Here is a 20,202-nt window from a genome sequence, read left to right on the forward strand (position 1 = left end):
CCGTGATGCTACAGTTTCCGTGACTAATCAATCGGCTTATGCGTTACGTTCAAAGACCGAGGACAATGTACTTTGTGAAAATAGGCGAAACGCGCGAAGAAGCGGTTGCTACAGGCTGTTTCAAATATTATAGTTGACATTAAGCCTCAGAAGCGCGTAGTAATATTCATGAAGAAAAAAAAAAGAAAATAATCAGACAAAATGTGACAAACAGCGGATCAAATATCACTAGTTTCCCGGTTACATGGAAAAGTATCATCTACCTATTTATAACGAGAAAGCCTAATTAAACGAGTTTGATCTCAGTTTCTTGAAACGTCCTGCATATATACGAGACGCGTAACACGGATGGGATAGCAATTAAACAACGAATTCGCGTAACGAATTGCAGCCTTGCCGAGTGCTCCGGAGAACGTTCAAGTGTCCGACATCACCGCCACATCCGTGAAGCTTACATGGTACTACAAAAATCCGGAGGAAGTGCAATACTACGTGATTCAACATAAGCCGAAGCACGTGCAGCAAGCCGAAGCCGAAATATCGGGCATCACGACCATGTACTATCATGTTCGGAGTCTGAGCCCTTACACCGAGTACGAGCTTACCGTGACAGCCGTGAACGCCATTGGGCGTGGTCCCGCGAGTGCCCCTGTGACAGTCACCACTGGAGAAACGAGTCAGTATTCCTTTCGCCTTCTAACGCTTTTCTCATTACCATCGGTGTTTGTGCATTTGCAAAAATCGACCTCGCCTCTCGTCGACGCGGCTACGTTCCCAACGTTTCAGGGTCATCGTTGTCGCATCGTCGAGATACACAAGCGTTATCACTCGTTTCAAAACGAATCACCGATACCGTGTATGCGGAACTCTGAAGAATTCAACTCCGTTCGACTCGACTCGACTCCACTCGACTCGACTCTACTCGACATCACTCGACTAATTCGACTAACGCGTATTTTTCGATCATTCGTCTGGCAAAAGGATGAGCATAGTCGATCGACGATAAGTAAAGACATGGAAGGAATGGGCAAGTTTTTTTCGCGTACAAACGCGGGAAAAAGTAGCTTATTAACCCGGCGAGCGAATTACAAATTTTTGCACGTAGATAATGTTTTTGCACCACGAAGAAGGCACAAGTTTTGACACGGTTTTTGAGGGAAATTGTACTTTTTTTCCATGCTGTCCGCCGTGGACGCACGATTTGATTCATGTAAGTGACAAGACATTTTTTTTCACCTATCACCAATCCCCTTTCTCTGTGTCGCACCATGTGTTAGTGTTTTTGTCGGATCGTGTTCGGCGCGTCGCGCTTCGACGTCTCGTTTCGCTCTGCATTTTTCCGTCTCTGCCTCTCCCCATATAGCCCTCTCTGTCTCCCCCTACGTCTCTCCGTCTCTTTTCTGGGAAAAGAGTAAAACCAATACGCGGAGAGACAGCACGCGAAATTGCACCTTTCCTCGATAAAGTAGCGCACTCTTCGCACCTTGTGAAAATACGAACGAAGCCGCAAACCCGATTCGTATTTTCACCGTGCATTATATACCACTTAATCGAAGTATCATCGAAGAATAATCATTCATCCTTTTTTTCAATAGCGGAATCGACAAATGGAGGTACCAGTAAGTTCAATCATATACTAAGAGTGCTGTAGCAAACATATTTGTCCTTTGTATTTTCTGTTTATTTTTGCATATTTTCTTTCTTTCTTTCTACAATTTTTTTTTTTTTTTTCGTTTGTTTGTCCTTCGTTTCATTTTCTCTCGTTTTATTCTGTTTTTATTTTTCGTTTTCTCTTTCATTTTTTGTTTTTATTTTCTTGTTTTATTTCGTGTTTTTTTTTTCTCTATTCGATCCTTTGTATTTTTATTTATTCAAAGCACACGCACATGTCCATCGTTCGTTCGCACCCGCACACTCGACACTTATCGAGATAAAGATGTATCATACTTGTAGCTAATCAACACTACAACACGACACACGCGGTCCTTTCCTCCATTCTTTTCCATTCATTGGTAAATCATATTTTAATCGCAATGCCACGAACATCGCAGAGTGCATTATGATTATACATGCTCTGTCCTTCATTTGTTTTTTTTTTCTCTACTTGGAATACCTGTTATTTTAAATTTTGGTTCTTATGGTGGTGCTCCCGGGAATTTATTTGTACTCTCCAGTGACTAACTAGATTGGCTTGTCCACGATGGAAACGCGATTCGAAGAAAATCCAAAATAATTTCTTCCTTCTAGAACCTGGTACTGCACCACGGAAGGTGGTCGCCCGCCCATTGAGCTCCAGCACAATGGTCATACAATGGGACGAGCCGGAAACGCCAAACGGACAAGTGACGGTTAGTTTTATCGCCAGTTACACACTACCGCTCATAAGTATACGAATACTGTATGCGTTTTTTTTTTACTCTCTGTATAAAAGTATTTGGATATTTGTATCTGAAAATCATTATTTTCAGAATGGTAATATACACCATATCGCGATATCGCTCGAATCTACTTGATCTAATCCAATCCGGCCTAATTAAAAAATTTATCAATTGAAAATAAATCCGGCGGAATTTTTCAAAGCCGTAGCTTGTCCCAGTTACATGGGACAACCGTGTCCACGTATCGATGAGCGTACATACATACGAGAGCACGTATTTTGTCACGCTTTCTGACGCGATTTAATCTTTCCCGCCCGCAGGGATACAAAGTATATTATACGACGGATCCGAATCAACAAATGGCCTCTTGGCAGTATCAGCTGGTGGACAATAGCCAGCTAACCACGATCTCGGATTTAACGCCGCACACGATATACATGATTCGAGTGCAGGCGCTGACAAGCGTTGGTCCCGGTCCACTGAGTACACCTGTTCAGATAAAGACGCAACAAGGGGTACCGAGTCAACCGGAAATGTTGACCGCGGTAGATATCGGAGAGACGAAAGTGACACTCCAGTGGAACAAACCTACTCATAGCGCGGAGAATATCCTCAGCTATGAGTTGTACTGGAACGATACTTACGCGCAGGTGGGTGATTCGTTGCAACTTATCGCGCGTCTTTTGATCTCTAAACTTTCTGTAAATATCTTTCTAATGTATCTGTCATTTACGCGTCAAGTACGAAGCATATACGTTCGTGTCTGGCGTTTATAGGAAATATAAATTTTAATCTTTCTTGCGAATCGTCGGAATCGCGATGAATTTCAGGAGAAGCATCATCGAAGGATACCAGTCACCGAGAACTACACGCTGACAGGCCTGTATCCGAACACGCTGTATTACGTTTGGTTGGCTGCGCGGAGTCAAAGGGGCGAAGGAGCTACAACGATACCATATCCGGTTCGCACGAAACAGTACGGTAAGCAAATAGTCAAAGAAGCAGAAAAGAAGGCGAAAAAGATAGGAGTGAATTCATGCAGCGAGGAGTGCCGAAGAAAGATCGATTCGCGATTGTTCGATGGTAATAGGGGATAAATTTTGATAGAATCTATTGTGAACGCGTGATGCACGTCGATGCAATCGCGGATCGTCGTGGCACGGCAGGTAGGAGGTGCTGTAGCGCTAGACGCTCCCGCAAAGTAGCGTAAGCTATCGTAATTAATTCGCGACACCTTGAGTTCAGATATGCTAAAGATGTTCTTCGTGACCGTGGATTTCATTGAACAAGGGGGGAAAAGAAAAAAAATATCCATAAGAAAAGAAAGACGGAAGATAGAGAGTATCGTTGAACCGTGAAGTGTGGGAGAGTGAGAATGATTGCATGCGTTGCAAATAAGACAGCCGTTTTTGGATGCCACTTTATATATATCTATCTATATATATATACGTACATATCATACATATAAATTGCACTAAGCACTGCATTGATATATGTGTGCATTTTGGGCACCTCTTTTCATTCTTGATAACGTATGGTTTACGTCCGTTCTTCAGTTTTTTATTGTCTCTCGTTTCCTTGCTAATCGAGGCACGGCGTTTTAACTCCACGCGGCGTAACACGCGCGAGTTAATCGCTCGTGCCACATGAAATTTTTTCTCTAATCACGTACTTTTTCGACTGTTCAAGGATCGACTCATGAGTTTTTCCTTGAGTGATTCGCCTCTCTGAACCTTGACCAATCGTCACGTAAAGTTTTTCGTTTAGATCCCTTCGTCGCGTCGGTCAGGTTCGAACGTGGTTCGATTTCGAAGTTGTTCGAGTCCAACGAATCGAAATACCCGCGAACATTCGTTTTTTTCCTCCTTTTTTTTTTTTTTTTTCTATAATTAACCATCGGCCGATCGTATACGCGTGCACCTTGCCAAAAACCAGTAACGCGAAAATCGAATTAAGCCGTAGCTCGAATTTCGACGAGTTTCCAACAAATTTCCAACGAATTTTGCACGAATTTTTCGCGATTCTTTCGATTCGGGACTCGAGCCCTCGCAGTTGACCGCGATCGTTCAATGACCGACGATCGACGATATTTTCCTACCACGTTTTCGTTTTTTCCCCTCTTCCCCCCCTATAACTGAGTGTTATACAGTCCCCGGGGCTCCGCCTCGCAATGTAAGCGGACAAGCGATCAGCCCGACCTCCATATTGGTAACATGGGAACCACCGCCTGCCGATCGATCGAACGGGAGGATCGCGTACTACAAGCTGCAAGTCGTCGAGAGCGGACGCTCCGACTCGGAGGCGAAAGTTATCAAACTGAATGACACGCGATTCGTGTTGGACGAACTGAAAAAATGGACCGAGTACCGGATTTGGGTATTGGCCGGGACCAGCGTAGGTGACGGACCTCCGAGTTATCCTATCTCGGTCAGAACTCACGAGGACGGTATGTATCATTAACGCTAGTCGTCTTCTTACCTTTAATCGAACATAGAGAGGAGTGGCGCTGCGAGACTCGAGCGAGGAATCGTTTCTCTTCGATTTATCGTGTCTTTTATAGTTTCTCTATTATAGCCATATATATATATATTGTTAATTTACTGATATTTTATTGCATAAGAAAAGACCTCGCGAAGGTTCCGGGCGCCACGCTTCGCGTCTATAGAGATACTTTTGCGAAGGCTATATATCGCGACAAAGTTCATCGCGCAAGAGCCAAAAATATAAAAGCCCGCCAAAAATCAGTCCGAAGATCAGTACCCGTGATTCCAGTGCCGGTTGCGATGACACGCCCTGATTCTCGACCCGGTGACGTTCGGTCTATCCTACGGCTGTCTACATAAATGTATATCTCTGTATTAAACGTATTTTCGATTTCAGATTCCGCTAACGTCTCTTCGAACCTATCTCTTCCCAACCGTGTCACATACAACCGATCCTCCTTCTCTTAACGATTCTCTATCTTCTTCACTCTGTTCTTAGTTCTGTTTTCTTGTTCGACAACGTTTTACATGCGTTTCCGTTTCTAGATTACATTATCGTTGTGTTTTCGTTTCGTTCGATCTCACCGAATTATGTTACCTTACATTACATTACGTTACGTTATATTACAATATATTATATTATATTATATTACATTATATTATATTATATTATATCATATTATATTATACTATATTATATTACATTATATTATTATATTATATCATATTGTATTATATAATACGTAAAGCTTCTCCTCTCAGGCCACTTTTGCGTTTCAGTTACGCTTTCGAGAAACGAACTGTCAACTCAGCCTTGTCGCGGCAACAGAGAAGATACCAGGACGAATACGCGGCCCTTTTTTTCCATTTCGAAACACTGAAATCCGATAATTCAATTTTTGTTGCGCGAACGTAAGTTTTTTGAACGCGCACATCGATTTTTTCGCGTTTCTCCTTCAAAAGCTAAACGCTCCACCAAACCTTCCTATCGCTTCTCTGGCAATACCTTCGATCTCTCCCAAAAAATGTGTGTGTGTGTGTATCTTTTTTCCTTTGGTTTTTGCTTCTCCTTTTTGGACGGGACGCGGCAATTACATAGCGAAACGCGGAACCATGTTGGCCCTAATTTTTTGGCTGGCGAGATTTTATATTTTTGGAATTTTTGCGACAACAAAACGATCTTCCATGAAATATTCTGTGCTCCCAGAGAAAAGCCCCGAACTTTTCCCCAGAGTGCCCCAGACATTTTTTCCAGGTGGTGCACGCAGCCGCGGATTTTTCAGAAGCTGATAACCAATTTTTGAGCTCAGCTATTACCAAAAAAAAAAAAAAAAAAAAAAATGTGAAAAAGATACGACTAAAAAAAAAAAAAAGAGGAACGTATTTTCTTACTATTTTTACAGGGCCTAATCGCAACTCTCCCTTTGTACGTTGCCGTTGGTTTTTGTTCCCCTGAGCCCCCTCTTTTAAAACTTGGAGACCCATTTTAACACGCTAACTAATACTTAATTATATACTCATTCACGTGTTTTTGTCTTTCCTTAAAGCATTTGCAGGAGGATGATCCAGGTTTTGAACAGCTAGTTTTTAAGATTTATTCGCACTAACGTAACATTACCGATTGTCTAATGATATGTACTCATAACACTCAATGTTCTTTCTGGTGGTAACCGTGATTATTACGTCACGTAAAGATGTTTCGTTTCTCTCTTTAGTTCGTTGACTCACTCTTGCCACGTGTTACGACGATAGAGGCCAAACTGACCGTCCCTAAGCGTGCGCAACATTATTTTTACCGTTCCGAGGAAAAATTCTATATTATCGCTTGAATCGATTCTACGAGACATTTATCGGACGGAAATAATGTCTGTGAACGAGGGCGGCAGCTTGTCTGGTGAAACGCTTATGTGTGTGTGTATATATATATATATATATATATATATAATTTATACCTATACATATATCATATATATATATATATATATATGTAAACCATAGCGTATGTATTACACACAGCAAAAATATATATACATATTATTATTCCACTACATACCTACATATATGCATTTATATGTGTATATATATATATATATATATATATATAAATATAAGTATTTGAGAAAAATTATATATATCTATATATATACATATATAATATATTTCTATATCTCTGATATATAAGGCTCTTCTGTCTTTAGTTAAAATTTAGTTCTACCTATCGTTTGCACATGTTTAGAGCATGCCTTCGTTTGTTTATCGATCCCTCGGTCTCACCAAAAATTCAATCCCGTCGATCATATAATTCTCCTCGACTACGAGCGATCCCTGGAATCCCCAACTCGAAACAGATTCTCCCATCACCGTCCAAAGAAACCGTCAAGCTGCTGTCGAGTCTGCGAGATCTCGGTCTCGAACCACCGTAAAATGGTTCCACAACCGAATCGACAAAAGTCCTATGAATGGCATGCCGATGCACGAAGAAGTTTTGCTTTTCGTTTCGAATCTTTCCTTTCCGTCTCCTACTCGGTACTTCGCTGATCATCGGTTCGGTACCGTCCCACCCTGCATGGTACAACGAGTTTTTCAACCCCTTCCAGACACCGTTTGCCCGTTCCCCGTCCGATTTATCTCGCGAATCTCGCGAGCAGAGAAGCTAACGAAAGGTAGAGGGAACGACAGCGACTACGACGATACGATGTTATTAATCGTATCGTATGGGGAAAGTAATCGAGCCGCGATATCCTTTTTTCTTTCTTTTCTCCGTCGGTGACGTTCAGAACACGTCGTACGACAGACAGTCGACCGCGTTTCGTCTACGAAAGAATGAAAGAACACACGTAGGATCGCAGCCAGGAGAACGGCAGCTCTTTTGTCTTGGAAAATAATCGAAGACCTTGGTTGGTCGCGAAATCGGAATCATTTGTTGCGAGAGAGGCATTGTGAAGGCGCGTCATTGTCGCGGAAAAAGTCGTACGAACGCATCTCTAACGACGTTCCCTCGAACCTTTTGCACTCGGCACTACGGAACGCCCAGGATCCTCTTTCGTTTCACCAGCCCCCTACTCCCGGTTCCTCCCACGCATTGTCCCGTTTACGGACCGACCGATCCAACCGTCCACCCTCTAACAGCAGACTCGGCAAAGCGAGGCGGAACGATAAAAAGCACTGCTGAAAGCACCCTGCCGTGTAAGCTCGCACATTATCAAGCACAAAAGTTCACCGTCGTATATACGTATACTCGTTCGTTATTGTTATTGTCGCCGCTAGTATCGCCATCACTACCAATATTCTATGATTATATTATTCTAAACGTATTATCGATATATACATATTACATATATCTTGTATGTATACCTATATATATTATATATATATATGTATTACACATATTATATATTATATGTATATGTATCATTACCGCCGTTATGAGTGTGTGCACGGGCACCGATAAAAGTATTATTTTTCATGCGGGCACGGTTTTATCTCGCACCCACCACGCACGCATGTAAAGTCGCACACGCGTTTCACGCACGACGAAAGGTAGAGAGAAAATAAAGAAGGAAGAAGGTGAAGCGCGCAACGATGAACGCGTATCTACGCACCTACGCACAAAAGCCACACGCAGACGCACGCCTTTGCCGTGTCCTACTAACTGGGTATATATGTATATATATATATATATGTATGTGTGTATATATATATATATATACACACACACGTATATCACCATGCACCACTTGAAAAAGCACCCTTCGCTTCGAGTAACTGCCGACAGCCTAAAAAGCACACGCGTGCACGCATGCACGCATGTACGTAGGACGTGTGCGTGGGTGAGTGTGTGTACGCGCGTATCTACGTACATTTCGATGTACTTGCTTTGTACGTAAACGCCTAGGAAACAAGCGAGACTCGTGCGTGAACGTGCGCGAGCGACTATAATGCGCTCCCGATATACGTATAGTATTCGTTGGACCTTCGACGTATTAAAAACAGCACCGTATTTCGCAGCGCACCGTATGATCACTATATATTCACGTGTCTAAATATCAATTGTCACACTCGATTGCGATATATCGTGCCGAGCACCAGCACTGAGAGCACCCTTGAATAACGAGCACCCCCACCGTCGATTGTCGTGCAGTTTGATCAGCGCGTCTTCTCCACGTGAACCTCGATTCGGTCTCGATCTGTTTCCTCTCTTGTCTCGTAGCATCGTATGTCCGAGTATGTAGTTATGTGCATCGATAGTCGTTGAATCTATCGAGAACAACGGTATCGAGTTCACGTCGGGTGCGGCGTGCACGCGTGAATGCGTGAACGAGTGCGTAAAAGAGTACAGGATGCAAGAGTAAACCGTAACGCGTCGAAAGTCGCGCAATGGCAGCACGAGGAGAATGATAATCGATCGTCGTGCCAGGAAAGAAATTAGCGAAAATCGGAGGGCGACGTTCGCGAATTCTTCGGCCGCAAGCGCGATATTCACCGGGCGATATTAGCAACACGAGCGAAATATCCGTGACGCGGACGAAGAGAATTGCCGCGAGAAGACGTTCAATTTGAAACATTTGAATACCAATATTCATGCAATTTTTTTCATTATCTTCGTCCATTTAGTCGACAGCCACGAGCCTGTCGGCAACAAGCGCTGAGATGCATCGATATCGACGGAGAGAGAGCGTTCGCCGACACCCTGTTCCGCTGCTATCGAAAGAACAGAATCCCTTCGACGAAAGGGGTGAAAAGTCGGTAAACCGCCAAAGACTCTCTGTCCGTTCGAGACGAACATCGATGGATCGTTGATACGCGGGAATATCGCGGAAATTTCTTACACTCACCGATGTCGTTGGAATGATATACATAATCATATTACACCAGACCTTCTCTACTCTATTGTCTATACGTGCACCTTCGTTCTTTGCATGCTCTCACCGACCTACTTTTTTCCATCTTCTGCCTCTCTGTAAGTTATAACTATCGTATCTTTAATATTGAATTACGTATTTTATTCGTACGTATAACATGTTCTTTATATATATATACATTACATATATTACGTGTTACTACATCTTTATATCGTGTCTCGATATACCTTTACGTCTTCTCCTCTAGGTATATAGAAAGAGTATACTGTACTCCGTTTTATGTGTGTTTTTCACGTTTCCATTTCTGAATCAACAACGACTCGCGGTTCGAGTCCGGTTGTCTCTTTTACTCTGGTAGCTGTGTCGTCGGAATATTAAGAAATCGACCGATCGAGGAACCACCCGTTCGTCGTTCCAACAAGAACCGAACGATCGGTTCTCCATTTTCCTCCGACAAACGCATGCTTCTTCCTTCTCTGTTTTCCCTCCGACTCGGTCTCTGCTATCGTGCGCCGATAACACCAACAACTGAGAAACCGATCGGCAATCCGATTAGTCGGCGTGCCGTAAGAACGACGCGCACCATTTCACGACCATTGTTAATTACGTGCATATTTTGCGAAGAATTTTGCGATTTTTGCGTGGGTGAATGCGCGGGTGTATGCTACCGATGAAACGTAAGAGCGAACAGAAAGAGGGACGGAAATAATTTTTCACCGTTCTTCGAGACGAACAAAAGCAAAACGACGTCGTTTGTTTCGCCTTTCGCTCGAAAAGAAATTTACCCCTTCCATGTACAGCGATACAGATTTTTTATCGAGCTGACGTTTTTTGCGGGTGACTTTTTGGAGTTGCAAAAAGAAAAAAAAAAAGACAAAAAAAAAAAGAAAATTTTCCTCGAAAACATATTCCACCTTCACCGACTCTCGTATCCTTATCTATTCTATGTACGTGAATTTTTTCCGTCGAGACGAGTCGCGCCTTTTTTCACGACTTTAGATTACACACGGGTAGCGGTTTATACGTTCCCGAACCATAACACGATACCAACCACTTCTTCTTACTTATGGTTTCTCCTTCCTAGCTTTCTTTTTAGTAGACATTTTATCATAGGTCTTCCCTCTCTCGATGCCTCGTGCCGCGAGGGAAAGGACGAAACGCGCGGACTCGTGTCGTCTATCTTGTCCTTGCGTTTTTCTCCCTCCATTATCATCTTTTCTGTTTTCTTCCTTCCTCGCGATTTTCCTTGGCCGAAAGCTGTTGGATCGACTTCACTCTGATAAGAAAGGCCGCGGTTACGTATCGCTTCGAATTTTCGCAAAGAAGAAGAAAAATCGGCGAGTCTTTCTCTCGGCGGCAGGAGGCAGGTGGACATGAGCCTTTAGTTATTTCATATTTGGAGTAGTGATTGCGCATGCCAAAAAGACAAGAAAAAAAAAAAAAAAGATATTCTCACATCTCCCGCCTCTCTGCGACCAACTGCAACCGAGGACCAAGCGATATTTTTCTATTTAACGATCGATTCGAAAGAGAATTTTGTCCACCGACGTTGCTCGGCAGAGCGATAAAAAATATTACGAATAGAGCAGAGGGTGCGATTGGAATCGAGCGCGTGGGAGGGAGGGAACGAACGAACGAACGAGCGAGTGCGCGTGTGCGTGTTTCACCAGAGAAACAGACAAAAATTTCATACCTTTTTTCTCTCTCTTTCTCTCTCTCCCCCTAATCAGAGCAAAAAAAAAAAAAAATACAATAGCTGTAAAAGAGGCCATGTTGACGTTGATAATAATCAGTAGTATGCTACCCACTGATATGCCTAAATATATTAAATATTTAATAATTCTACTCAATATACGTGAGAAGTTGACACGAATTTTTACGAGATTTTTTTCCCACTTTTTTGGCGACTTTTGGGGCGCAGATCCAAAAAGTGAGTATCCCTTAGCTCGTCTCGAATTGTGCCATGAATTTTCTTCCTGTATTTAATCATTTTTTTCTTTGTCTCTCTCTTTACACATATATATATATACACATAATATATATATATAATATTTTTGTTCCTTTTTTCCGGCTCTTTCGCATATATCGTTTTGTTTTTTCTCCGTGGGAGACTATTTTGGAGATTTTTTCTTTTTTTTTTTCACTGTGTTTTCGTTGCTGCAGTCGGTAAGCAAATACAATTAAAATGAAAACTATTTACGTCTGCGTAAATAGTTGCGGCTGCGACTGCGACTGCGCGCTCGCCAATTTTGTTTTTTGCGTTGCGTAGCGATTTTATGGACGTAATTGATACATTAATTACGCGAGAACAGTAAAACTTAAAACCGATATAGAAGCAAGAGACGTATCTCGTTCACCGAGGGAAACTTTCTTCTTCTGTATACAGGCCATCTTCTGTATGCAGCAGTCGTGTTTGGCTTTTCTTTGTCGTATTCTTTCTTGCAACGCAGTTTTTATTTTGCGACACTTTGTAGAGGCTGCAGTTATCGTTCTCGTACAAACCTAGAGGTACATTAGGCTTTCCTTTTCTTTTTCTCCTACAATTCTTCTTCTTTCTTTTTTTTTTCTCGTTCGTTGTTTTTCTGTGTAACGCCGATATAACGTTTCCGATGCCGGATACTGGACCGTCCATGACCACGCGTCGTCTTTGTCCACGTCGTTCTCGTCGTTGTCTATCGAAAATACAATAATGGGGATGATTCGAGAGAAATATATCGAACCGGGTCTCGAGATCCGTGCAGATCACAAAGCGAAGACTTCGAGAAGCGTAAAAAAGCAAAATCGCAACGAGGGAAATGAAAATGGGTGGCGACGTAGCGACGTTCGCGACAAATTATCAAAACGGCTTATCAATGTGGATATATGTGTAAATTCGCGTGATACATTTCGTTATCCTTGCACGTTTATCGAAAAACACGATTGCACGTTTCCTCTGGCACAGTTTTCATCCACGTCGCACAACCAACGATAGTACATCGCATATATACGCGTATACCGTATGTATGTATGCGTATAACGGAACTACTTCGTTTTCGTTCGTCATGGACTCTCCAATATTGCCGTAGCATTATCGACCAACGTAACCGCGCTCTTGCATCTCGATGACGTATTTATACGCGCATTCGTACATTCGCGTTCTGAAATCGAATGCAGAATAAAAACATACATTATTGGTATTCAAATGGAGGATTATCGTGTCGTAGGGACGTAGAGCATGAGGTACCGGCGTACCTCGTAATATTGTTTGTACATCGTTTTGTCCGTGTGCGATTGGTGGCATGTACATATTTTCCATTAATTTTTCTTTACTCTCTCTTTCTCTTTCTCTTTCTCTCTCTCTCTCTATCTTTATCATATTCTCTTTCTCGTTTCATCCTTGCGATTTGTTTTCGTTCGTTTACGTTACGTTCTGTCTTTCACCTGTTCCCTTTCGTTGCAACGCAGCTGCGTTATTTTGTTTCTCGCACGAGTTTTCAATTTGCTGTATACAACGCTTTGATTTGCCATACTGTTTTCGCTACGCGCTCCTTCACTTCGTTTATATACCAACGACGAACGACCCGTTACAGATCGTTACCGATTAAACGGACACAGAGATCGACGTTATTTTATGTTTCTGCATAGAGAGAAAAGAGTACTTTTAGTTTTTTAGTTGCTTCTTCGATCCATCGGACGGACACGATTCAATGGACAAGCCCCCCCCCCCTACCGTTTTGTTTCGTTCGATCCAACCCTACGTATTTATTTACTTTACAGATCTTTCTTCCTGGTTATGATATCGTTTCATCCCCCCTTTCAAGTATGACTGCGATAGTGTGAGAGCGTGTGATTGCGAGTATGCAGCAGAATCGGCCGTCAAGTGCACGAATTAACCGATCGTTGCGTTCCAGTGCCGGGTCATCCTCAAAACGTGACGGTAACACCGATCAATTCGACCACGATACACGTGAAATGGAGACCGCCGACGTCGAAAGAACAAAACGGCGTGATAAGAGGTTATCACATACACGTGCAGGAAATGAGAGAAGAGGTCTGTCTGTGCGGAGCTTCAAATTTCACGCTGTGATTCATTCAAACGGACGCATTTTCTCAGCGACTAATATTTTCGCTATTTACCTTTGTAGGGAAAGGATCTGTTGAACGAGCCGATACGACGCGACGTGCAAGAAGACGGCGTGCTGGAAGTGAACATTACCGGGTTGCAACCTGACACCACGTACTCTGTACAAGTGGCCGCTCTAACGAGAAAAGGAGACGGTGATCGTTCGCCGCCAGAAACTGTCAGAACTCCCGGAGGTGTACCCAATAGACCTCATGTTAACGTGAAGTATGTTCTTTAGATTCCTTTATATTTCATGCCAAACGAACTTTCGATATTTTTTTCGCTTGACATAAAATTCGCTAGCATAAAAAATATATATATATCGGCAAACGGACGAACGATCGCCTAGTCGACTCGCTCTCCAAAGCCGAATTCTCTTAATTATTACGTATGGAAATATTTAAAACGCGTAGCTTATTGAAGCCGTGTGGATATTTATACAACTTTATATTTTTATGAATACGATTGGAAAAATGAAGCTGAGGCAGACCATTGTTTCACCTACTACGTATTATAACGAGTATTATATTTTAAATATTTTATGTATTTCATATATTATTTCATATTATGTCCATTCCGTGTATTTTTTGATTTTCCATGAATGCATAAAAATCCGCAGTCTATTTATAAAACGCCAATTGATAATGTTTAAACACTTCGTTAACGTGTCAATCAAAGTTGTTCAAAAATCCGAGCATCGAACGGCCTGTGTCGAACGAGTTCGACATAAACAAGCTATAACTGGAAAACGAGATTATATCGGACGTATGAATCACCCAGAAGCCGTGATCCATAAAATTAATAAAGTTCAAATTTTCTTGTCAATGTCCTGTCTTCTTTTTTCTTCTTTTTTTTCTGACAATGTCTCGTTTCCAGACTTTTGTCCAAAGATCCTGACGTGGTTGAACTCGAGTGGTCGCAGCCTACGCAAACGTACGGCGACGTGTTGGGATATAGAATAAGATACGGAATTAAGAACCAAACGCTCAAGGAAGAGTACATTCCAGGAAACCGTCAACATACTTACAAGATCACTGATCTTGGTAAGCTCGATTCCCCTATATACAGTATTCCTCTCTTAGTGGTATCGTTTGATCATTTTTTCTTAATGAAAATTACTATTTTTCACGCTTTGATTGGATTTAATTCGCAGAGGAACGAGGGGTGGATTACGAGTTTAGGGTGGCTGGTCAAAACGCGATCGGATTCGGTCAGGAGACGGTGCGATTCTGGTACAGTCCCGAAGGAGAGCCAACTGGCCCGCCGACGAATTTATCCTACTTTTTCCAAACTCCGGACACAGTGTGTGTCACGTGGGATCCGCCCCTGCGACAGCACAGAAACGGTCAGATCACCGGTTACGATGTTCAATTCAACAAGAAGAACGATCACTCTACAACCATCAACAGGAATACGACCAAGACGAGAGCAGTTTTCACGAATTTGGAGGAAAATACGGAGTACGTGTTTCACGTGAGAGCGCACACATCCAGGGGGAGTGGGCCATATTCGGAAAAGATCACGATCATAACGGAGAAAGATATTGGCCGGGCACCGATGTCGGTAAAAGCGGTGGCCACGTCGGACACGAGCGTGGAAGTTTGGTGGGAACCGGTACCTAACCGTGGAAAGATACTTGGATATCAAATATTCTACACAACAACCGCTGTCGAGGACCTAGACGAGTGGAAGCAAAAGACTGTCGGTCTCACCGAGTCGGCGGAACTTGTCAACTTAGAGAAATTTACTCAGTACGCGATCACGGTAGCAGCGAGATATAAGACTGGCCTTGGAAGACTCAGCGAGAAGGTAACGGTCAAGGTGAAGCCGGAAGACGTGCCTTTGGATCTAAGGGGGCCGGACTCGTCCACGCATTCCATGACCCTTTCCTGGAAACCGCCTATCAAACTGAACCCCATGAACTACAAGGTCTCGTTCGATGCTGTCAAAGAGTTCGTAGATTCGCAAGGTATCACGCAAACGCAGATCGTGCCACGCAGACAGATTCTCTTGGATCCTAGCGTGACGACGACCACGATCAACGAACTGCAACCGTTCACCACGTACAATGTGAATGTGAGCGCGGTGCCAAGAGATGGTCAGTACAGGCCACCGGCTAAGATCACCATTACCACGCAAATGGCAGCTCCGAAGCCTATGGTCAAGCCTGATTTCTATGGCGTGGTCAACGGAGAGGAGATTCAAGTGATTTTGCCCCAGGCCTCCGAAGAATATGGATCAATTTCGCATTACTATTTGATCGTCGTGCCCGAGGACCCGTCAACAGCGGATAAGCAACCCGACGAATTGACCGAGGACATGATCGCGGGAAAAGGGGCTAAGGAAAGGGAGAATGCTCCTTACATTGCTGCCAAGTTTCCACATAGAGATATTCCGTATACGTTCCATCTTGGCAGCGGAGATATATACGAGGGTTATGAAAATCGTAAGCTTGAGAAGAGTAAACGATACAGGATCTTTGTGCGTGCCGTTGTCGACACACCGAGGAAGGTGGGAATGAGACTGCAATTAGTAAAGAGAGAGAAAGATATTAAACGAATAAATATGATAACATAACTAATTTTACTTCTTATTCTAGCATTTGTACACTTCGTCACCCTTCTCCGAGTACCTGTCTCTCGATATGAGAGAAGTACCCCCTGGTGAGCCACCACGACGTCCCAATCCGAATACCCCGGTGGATGGAAATCCAGAGGTATCGGTGAAAACCAGCGGCCAAGAGCCAGGCATGGTGTGGGTGGTCGGTCCGATAATAGCTGCGTTGATGGTCAGCATATGTCTCGTCCTTCTCTTCGTTATTAAAAAGTAAGTATCGAATACAGCGACAATGGAACTTTGGTCAGTAGCAAATCGATCAATATCGATGATATCGCAATGACATAGTTTGATATACGTTTTCCTAGAGGCGAAAACCTATTTCACGATATTTTCATTTATCACTTTAGACGAAGACAACCCTGCAAAGCACCCGATCAAGCAGCAGTCACCCGACCATTAATGGCCGCTGACATCAGTTCGAATCACGCTCCATCCGATCCAGTCGAAATGCGCCGTTTAAATTTCCAAACGCCTGGCATGGCCTCTCATCCTCCGATTCCGATCAGCGAACTAGGAAACCACATCGAGCGCCTAAAAGCAAACGACAATCTAAAGTTCAGTCAGGAGTACGAGTCGATCGAGCCTGGACAGCAATTCACTTGGGACCACTCCAACATGGAAATAAACGCTTCGAAGAATCGTTACGCGAACGTGATCGCCTACGATCATTCGAGGGTGATTCTGCAAACTATAGATGGCATGTCGGGTACAGATTACATAAATGCCAATTACTGCGATGGATACAGAAAGCAAAATGCGTACGTGGCTACGCAAGGGCCTCTACAAGAGACATTTGGAGATTTCTGGCGAATGTGTTGGGAATTGAGATCGAGCACGATCGTGATGATGACAAAGCTGGAGGAACGAACGAGGATTAAGTGCGATCAGTATTGGCCTGGTAGAGGTTCTGAAACTTACGGTTTGATGACTGTGACCATCACCGACGTTCAAGAGCTGGCTACCTACTGCATTCGAACATTCCAAATATCCAGAGCGGGTTATTCCGAGAGACGTGAAATAAAGCAATTGCAATTTACGGCCTGGCCTGATCACGGTGTACCAGAGCATCCTGCACCGTTCTTGCAGTTCTTGCGTAGGGTCAGATCCCTGAATCCACCAGAAAGCGGACCGCTGATCGTCCATTGTAGCGCCGGTGTTGGAAGAACGGGTTGCTTCATCGTTATCGACTCGATGCTCGAAAGGATCAAACACGAAAAGATGATCGACATCTATGGCCACGTGACTTGTCTACGAGCTCAAAGAAACTACATGGTCCAAACCGAGGATCAATACATTTTCATCCACGACGCGCTTTACGAGGCGGTGATCTGTGGCAACACAGAGGTGCCTGCCAGAAACTTACATTCCCACATCCAGAAGCTGATGCAGCCAGAGATCGACAATATCACTGGTATGGAACTGGAATTCAAGAAACTGTCCAACATCAAAGTGGATTCGTCGCGATTCATCTCGGCGAACCTTCCCTGCAACAAACATAAAAATCGCTTGGTGCACATATTGCCCTACGAGTGTACCAGAGTATGCCTGCAGCCACAACGCAACATCGAAGGATCGGATTATATTAACGCCAGTCTCATCGATGGATATCGATACCGTGGTGCTTATATCGCCACTCAAGGACCCCTCTGCGACACCACAGATGATTTCTGGCGTATGCTGTGGGAGCATAATTCTACAATCGTGGTCATGTTAACGAAATTAAAAGAGATGGGTAGAGAGAAATGCCATCAGTACTGGCCGTCCGATAGGTCAATTCGTTATCAATGCTTTGTGGTTGATCCCATCGCGGAGTACAACATGCCACAGTACATTTTGCGAGAATTCAAAGTGACGGATGCGAGAGACGGAGCGAGTCGTACAGTCAGACAGTTCCAGTTCATCGATTGGCCTGAACAGGGTGTTCCAAAGTCCGGCGATGGGTTCATCGACTTTATTGGACAGGTGCACAAAACGAAAGAACAGTTTGGCCAAGATGGACCGATAACTGTACATTGTAGCGCCGGAGTTGGGAGAACAGGCGTTTTCATCACCCTGAGCATTGTATTGGAACGTATGCAGTATGAGGGAGTCGTTGACATCTTCCAAACGGTCAGAATATTGCGCACGCAACGACCTGCTATGGTTCAAACCGAGGTTTGTAGACGTTTTTCAATGAAATATTTTAATCTTAATATGGTAGATATTTCTTCTCAGATATTTCAAGTTGATATACACTTCTCTATATATATATTTTTGCAGCCTTAAATTTCTCACATAACGCGCGAACATACGGAATTTTACTTTCTATCTGAGATTTGCTTCTTATATATTTTTATAGCTGTTGTAACATGTAACACGTAGATAAAATGTAATATATGTTGCTTATGCAGGACCAATACCAGTTTTGCTATCGCGCCAGTTTGGAATATTTGGGTTCTTTCGATCATTACGCCAACTGACAAGCCGACACTCGCGAGGAAAGAGAATCGACGAGAGAAAGAAGAGATCGACAAAGAAACGAAAGAGAGGTCGGTGAACGAGCAAAAGTGCGACGCGTCTAGTACGATGAAATAGACGAAAAATGTGTAAGTTTGTAAGTATGTAGCCTGTATCATGTTCCCGGGCAAAGCGTACCATACTTGTACCTTCCAATGACAAATACAGTAGAAAGGCGATAAATTATTAACCTCTCGATCAACTAACTACGGTAGCAACCAAGTATCTTACAGTCAATGGTGTCGCAACAGTCTCAAGATAAGCGGAAAAGTTCCACTTTTTATGGGCACCGTATGTGCTGAAACAATTTTCAAATTCCCCGACAACAAAAACGGGACAATACTGCCGTTTAGAATGTACGGCTTAAAAGCTCGCTGTAAAACAATCATATCTGTAGAAATATTCTTTACCATCATATCAAAATTTCCTTTTATAATTCGAAAAAAAGAGGACACACACACAAATACACAGGATGACATGCAGACGAACAAGAATACGCGAGAAACGAGAAAACTTGGACGTTTTCGAGCTAGAAATCGAAGAAATCAAGCGGGAAGCGATTGACAAGCGAGAGGAAATAGTACGAGGAAATCGTAGTCGACAATTGAAACGATCACTGAAACATATCCAACTCGAGGAGAATTTGTGAGACACGTTCCGATTACACGTCTCCCGAATCGCTCGAAAATGACGGCTGCTTTACATAATGTAAGAATAACGAAGAAACTGACGAGATTTATTATTTTACGATCATGTAACTCGCGATCCAAACGTCAGCGTACATGATATTTCGTTCTATGCTGAAACTTTCCTATTCGTTGGAGAAGAACAGTGCTTCCATATTAGTGGGGAACGTAATGAAACCTCCGAGGCGAGCTACTACAAGTGCGAAACATGCCGCGTCAGAAGAAAAAAAGAAAAGCTACGAAGAAAGCGCGCGTTTCGTAAAGTACTTATCGATGCGACACGGAAGATATCGAGAAATCAGAAAGAGAGAGAGGGAGAGAGAGAGAGGGAGAGGGTGAAACTGCAAGTATCTCGATCATAAAAGGAGGAGAAATCACAGAGAGACATAAATTTCCGCTCAGCGAAGAGAAAATTACCATACTGCCAAATCGACAATTATTCATGCTGAACCCATTACGCACGATAGGGATCTTCTCATTACCTACTGTAATTTTAAGTAGATCGTAAGGCGATTATTCTAAGATTAGTCTGTAAGCGATGCCATTAGAAGAAGAAGAAGAAAAAAAAAAAGAAAA

General features: G+C 43.1%; 1 protein-coding gene across 12 annotated transcripts in view; it reads left to right on the top strand.

Moving 5' to 3' along the window:
- The window catches only part of LOC126873541 (tyrosine-protein phosphatase Lar), a 275,993-nt gene extending 255,791 nt beyond the window's left edge, over window positions 1-20,202 (top strand). For 9 of the 12 annotated variants that reach the window (XM_050634518.1, XM_050634524.1, XM_050634527.1 and 6 more), the window contains 13 exons: window positions 392-676; window positions 1,596-1,619; window positions 2,248-2,348; window positions 2,699-3,028; window positions 3,209-3,359; window positions 4,528-4,824; window positions 13,614-13,753; window positions 13,848-14,050; window positions 14,702-14,868; window positions 14,979-16,336; window positions 16,425-16,651; window positions 16,792-18,598; window positions 18,835-20,202. In XM_050634518.1, coding sequence (XP_050490475.1) covers window positions 392-676; window positions 1,596-1,619; window positions 2,248-2,348; window positions 2,699-3,028; window positions 3,209-3,359; window positions 4,528-4,824; window positions 13,614-13,753; window positions 13,848-14,050; window positions 14,702-14,868; window positions 14,979-16,336; window positions 16,425-16,651; window positions 16,792-18,598; window positions 18,835-18,903 — 5,159 coding nt within the window. In that variant the 3' untranslated portion in view covers window positions 18,904-20,202. The remainder of the gene's footprint in view (window positions 1-391; window positions 677-1,595; window positions 1,620-2,247; window positions 2,349-2,698; window positions 3,029-3,208; window positions 3,360-4,527; window positions 4,825-13,613; window positions 13,754-13,847; window positions 14,051-14,701; window positions 14,869-14,978; window positions 16,337-16,424; window positions 16,652-16,791; window positions 18,599-18,834) is intronic. The other 3 variants (XM_050634520.1, XM_050634528.1, XM_050634529.1) reach the window with 3 other exon arrangements.

Source organism: Bombus huntii, chromosome 14 (genome assembly GCF_024542735.1).
Source record: "Bombus huntii isolate Logan2020A chromosome 14, iyBomHunt1.1, whole genome shotgun sequence".
Lineage (NCBI taxonomy): Eukaryota > Metazoa > Arthropoda > Insecta > Hymenoptera > Apidae > Bombus > Bombus huntii.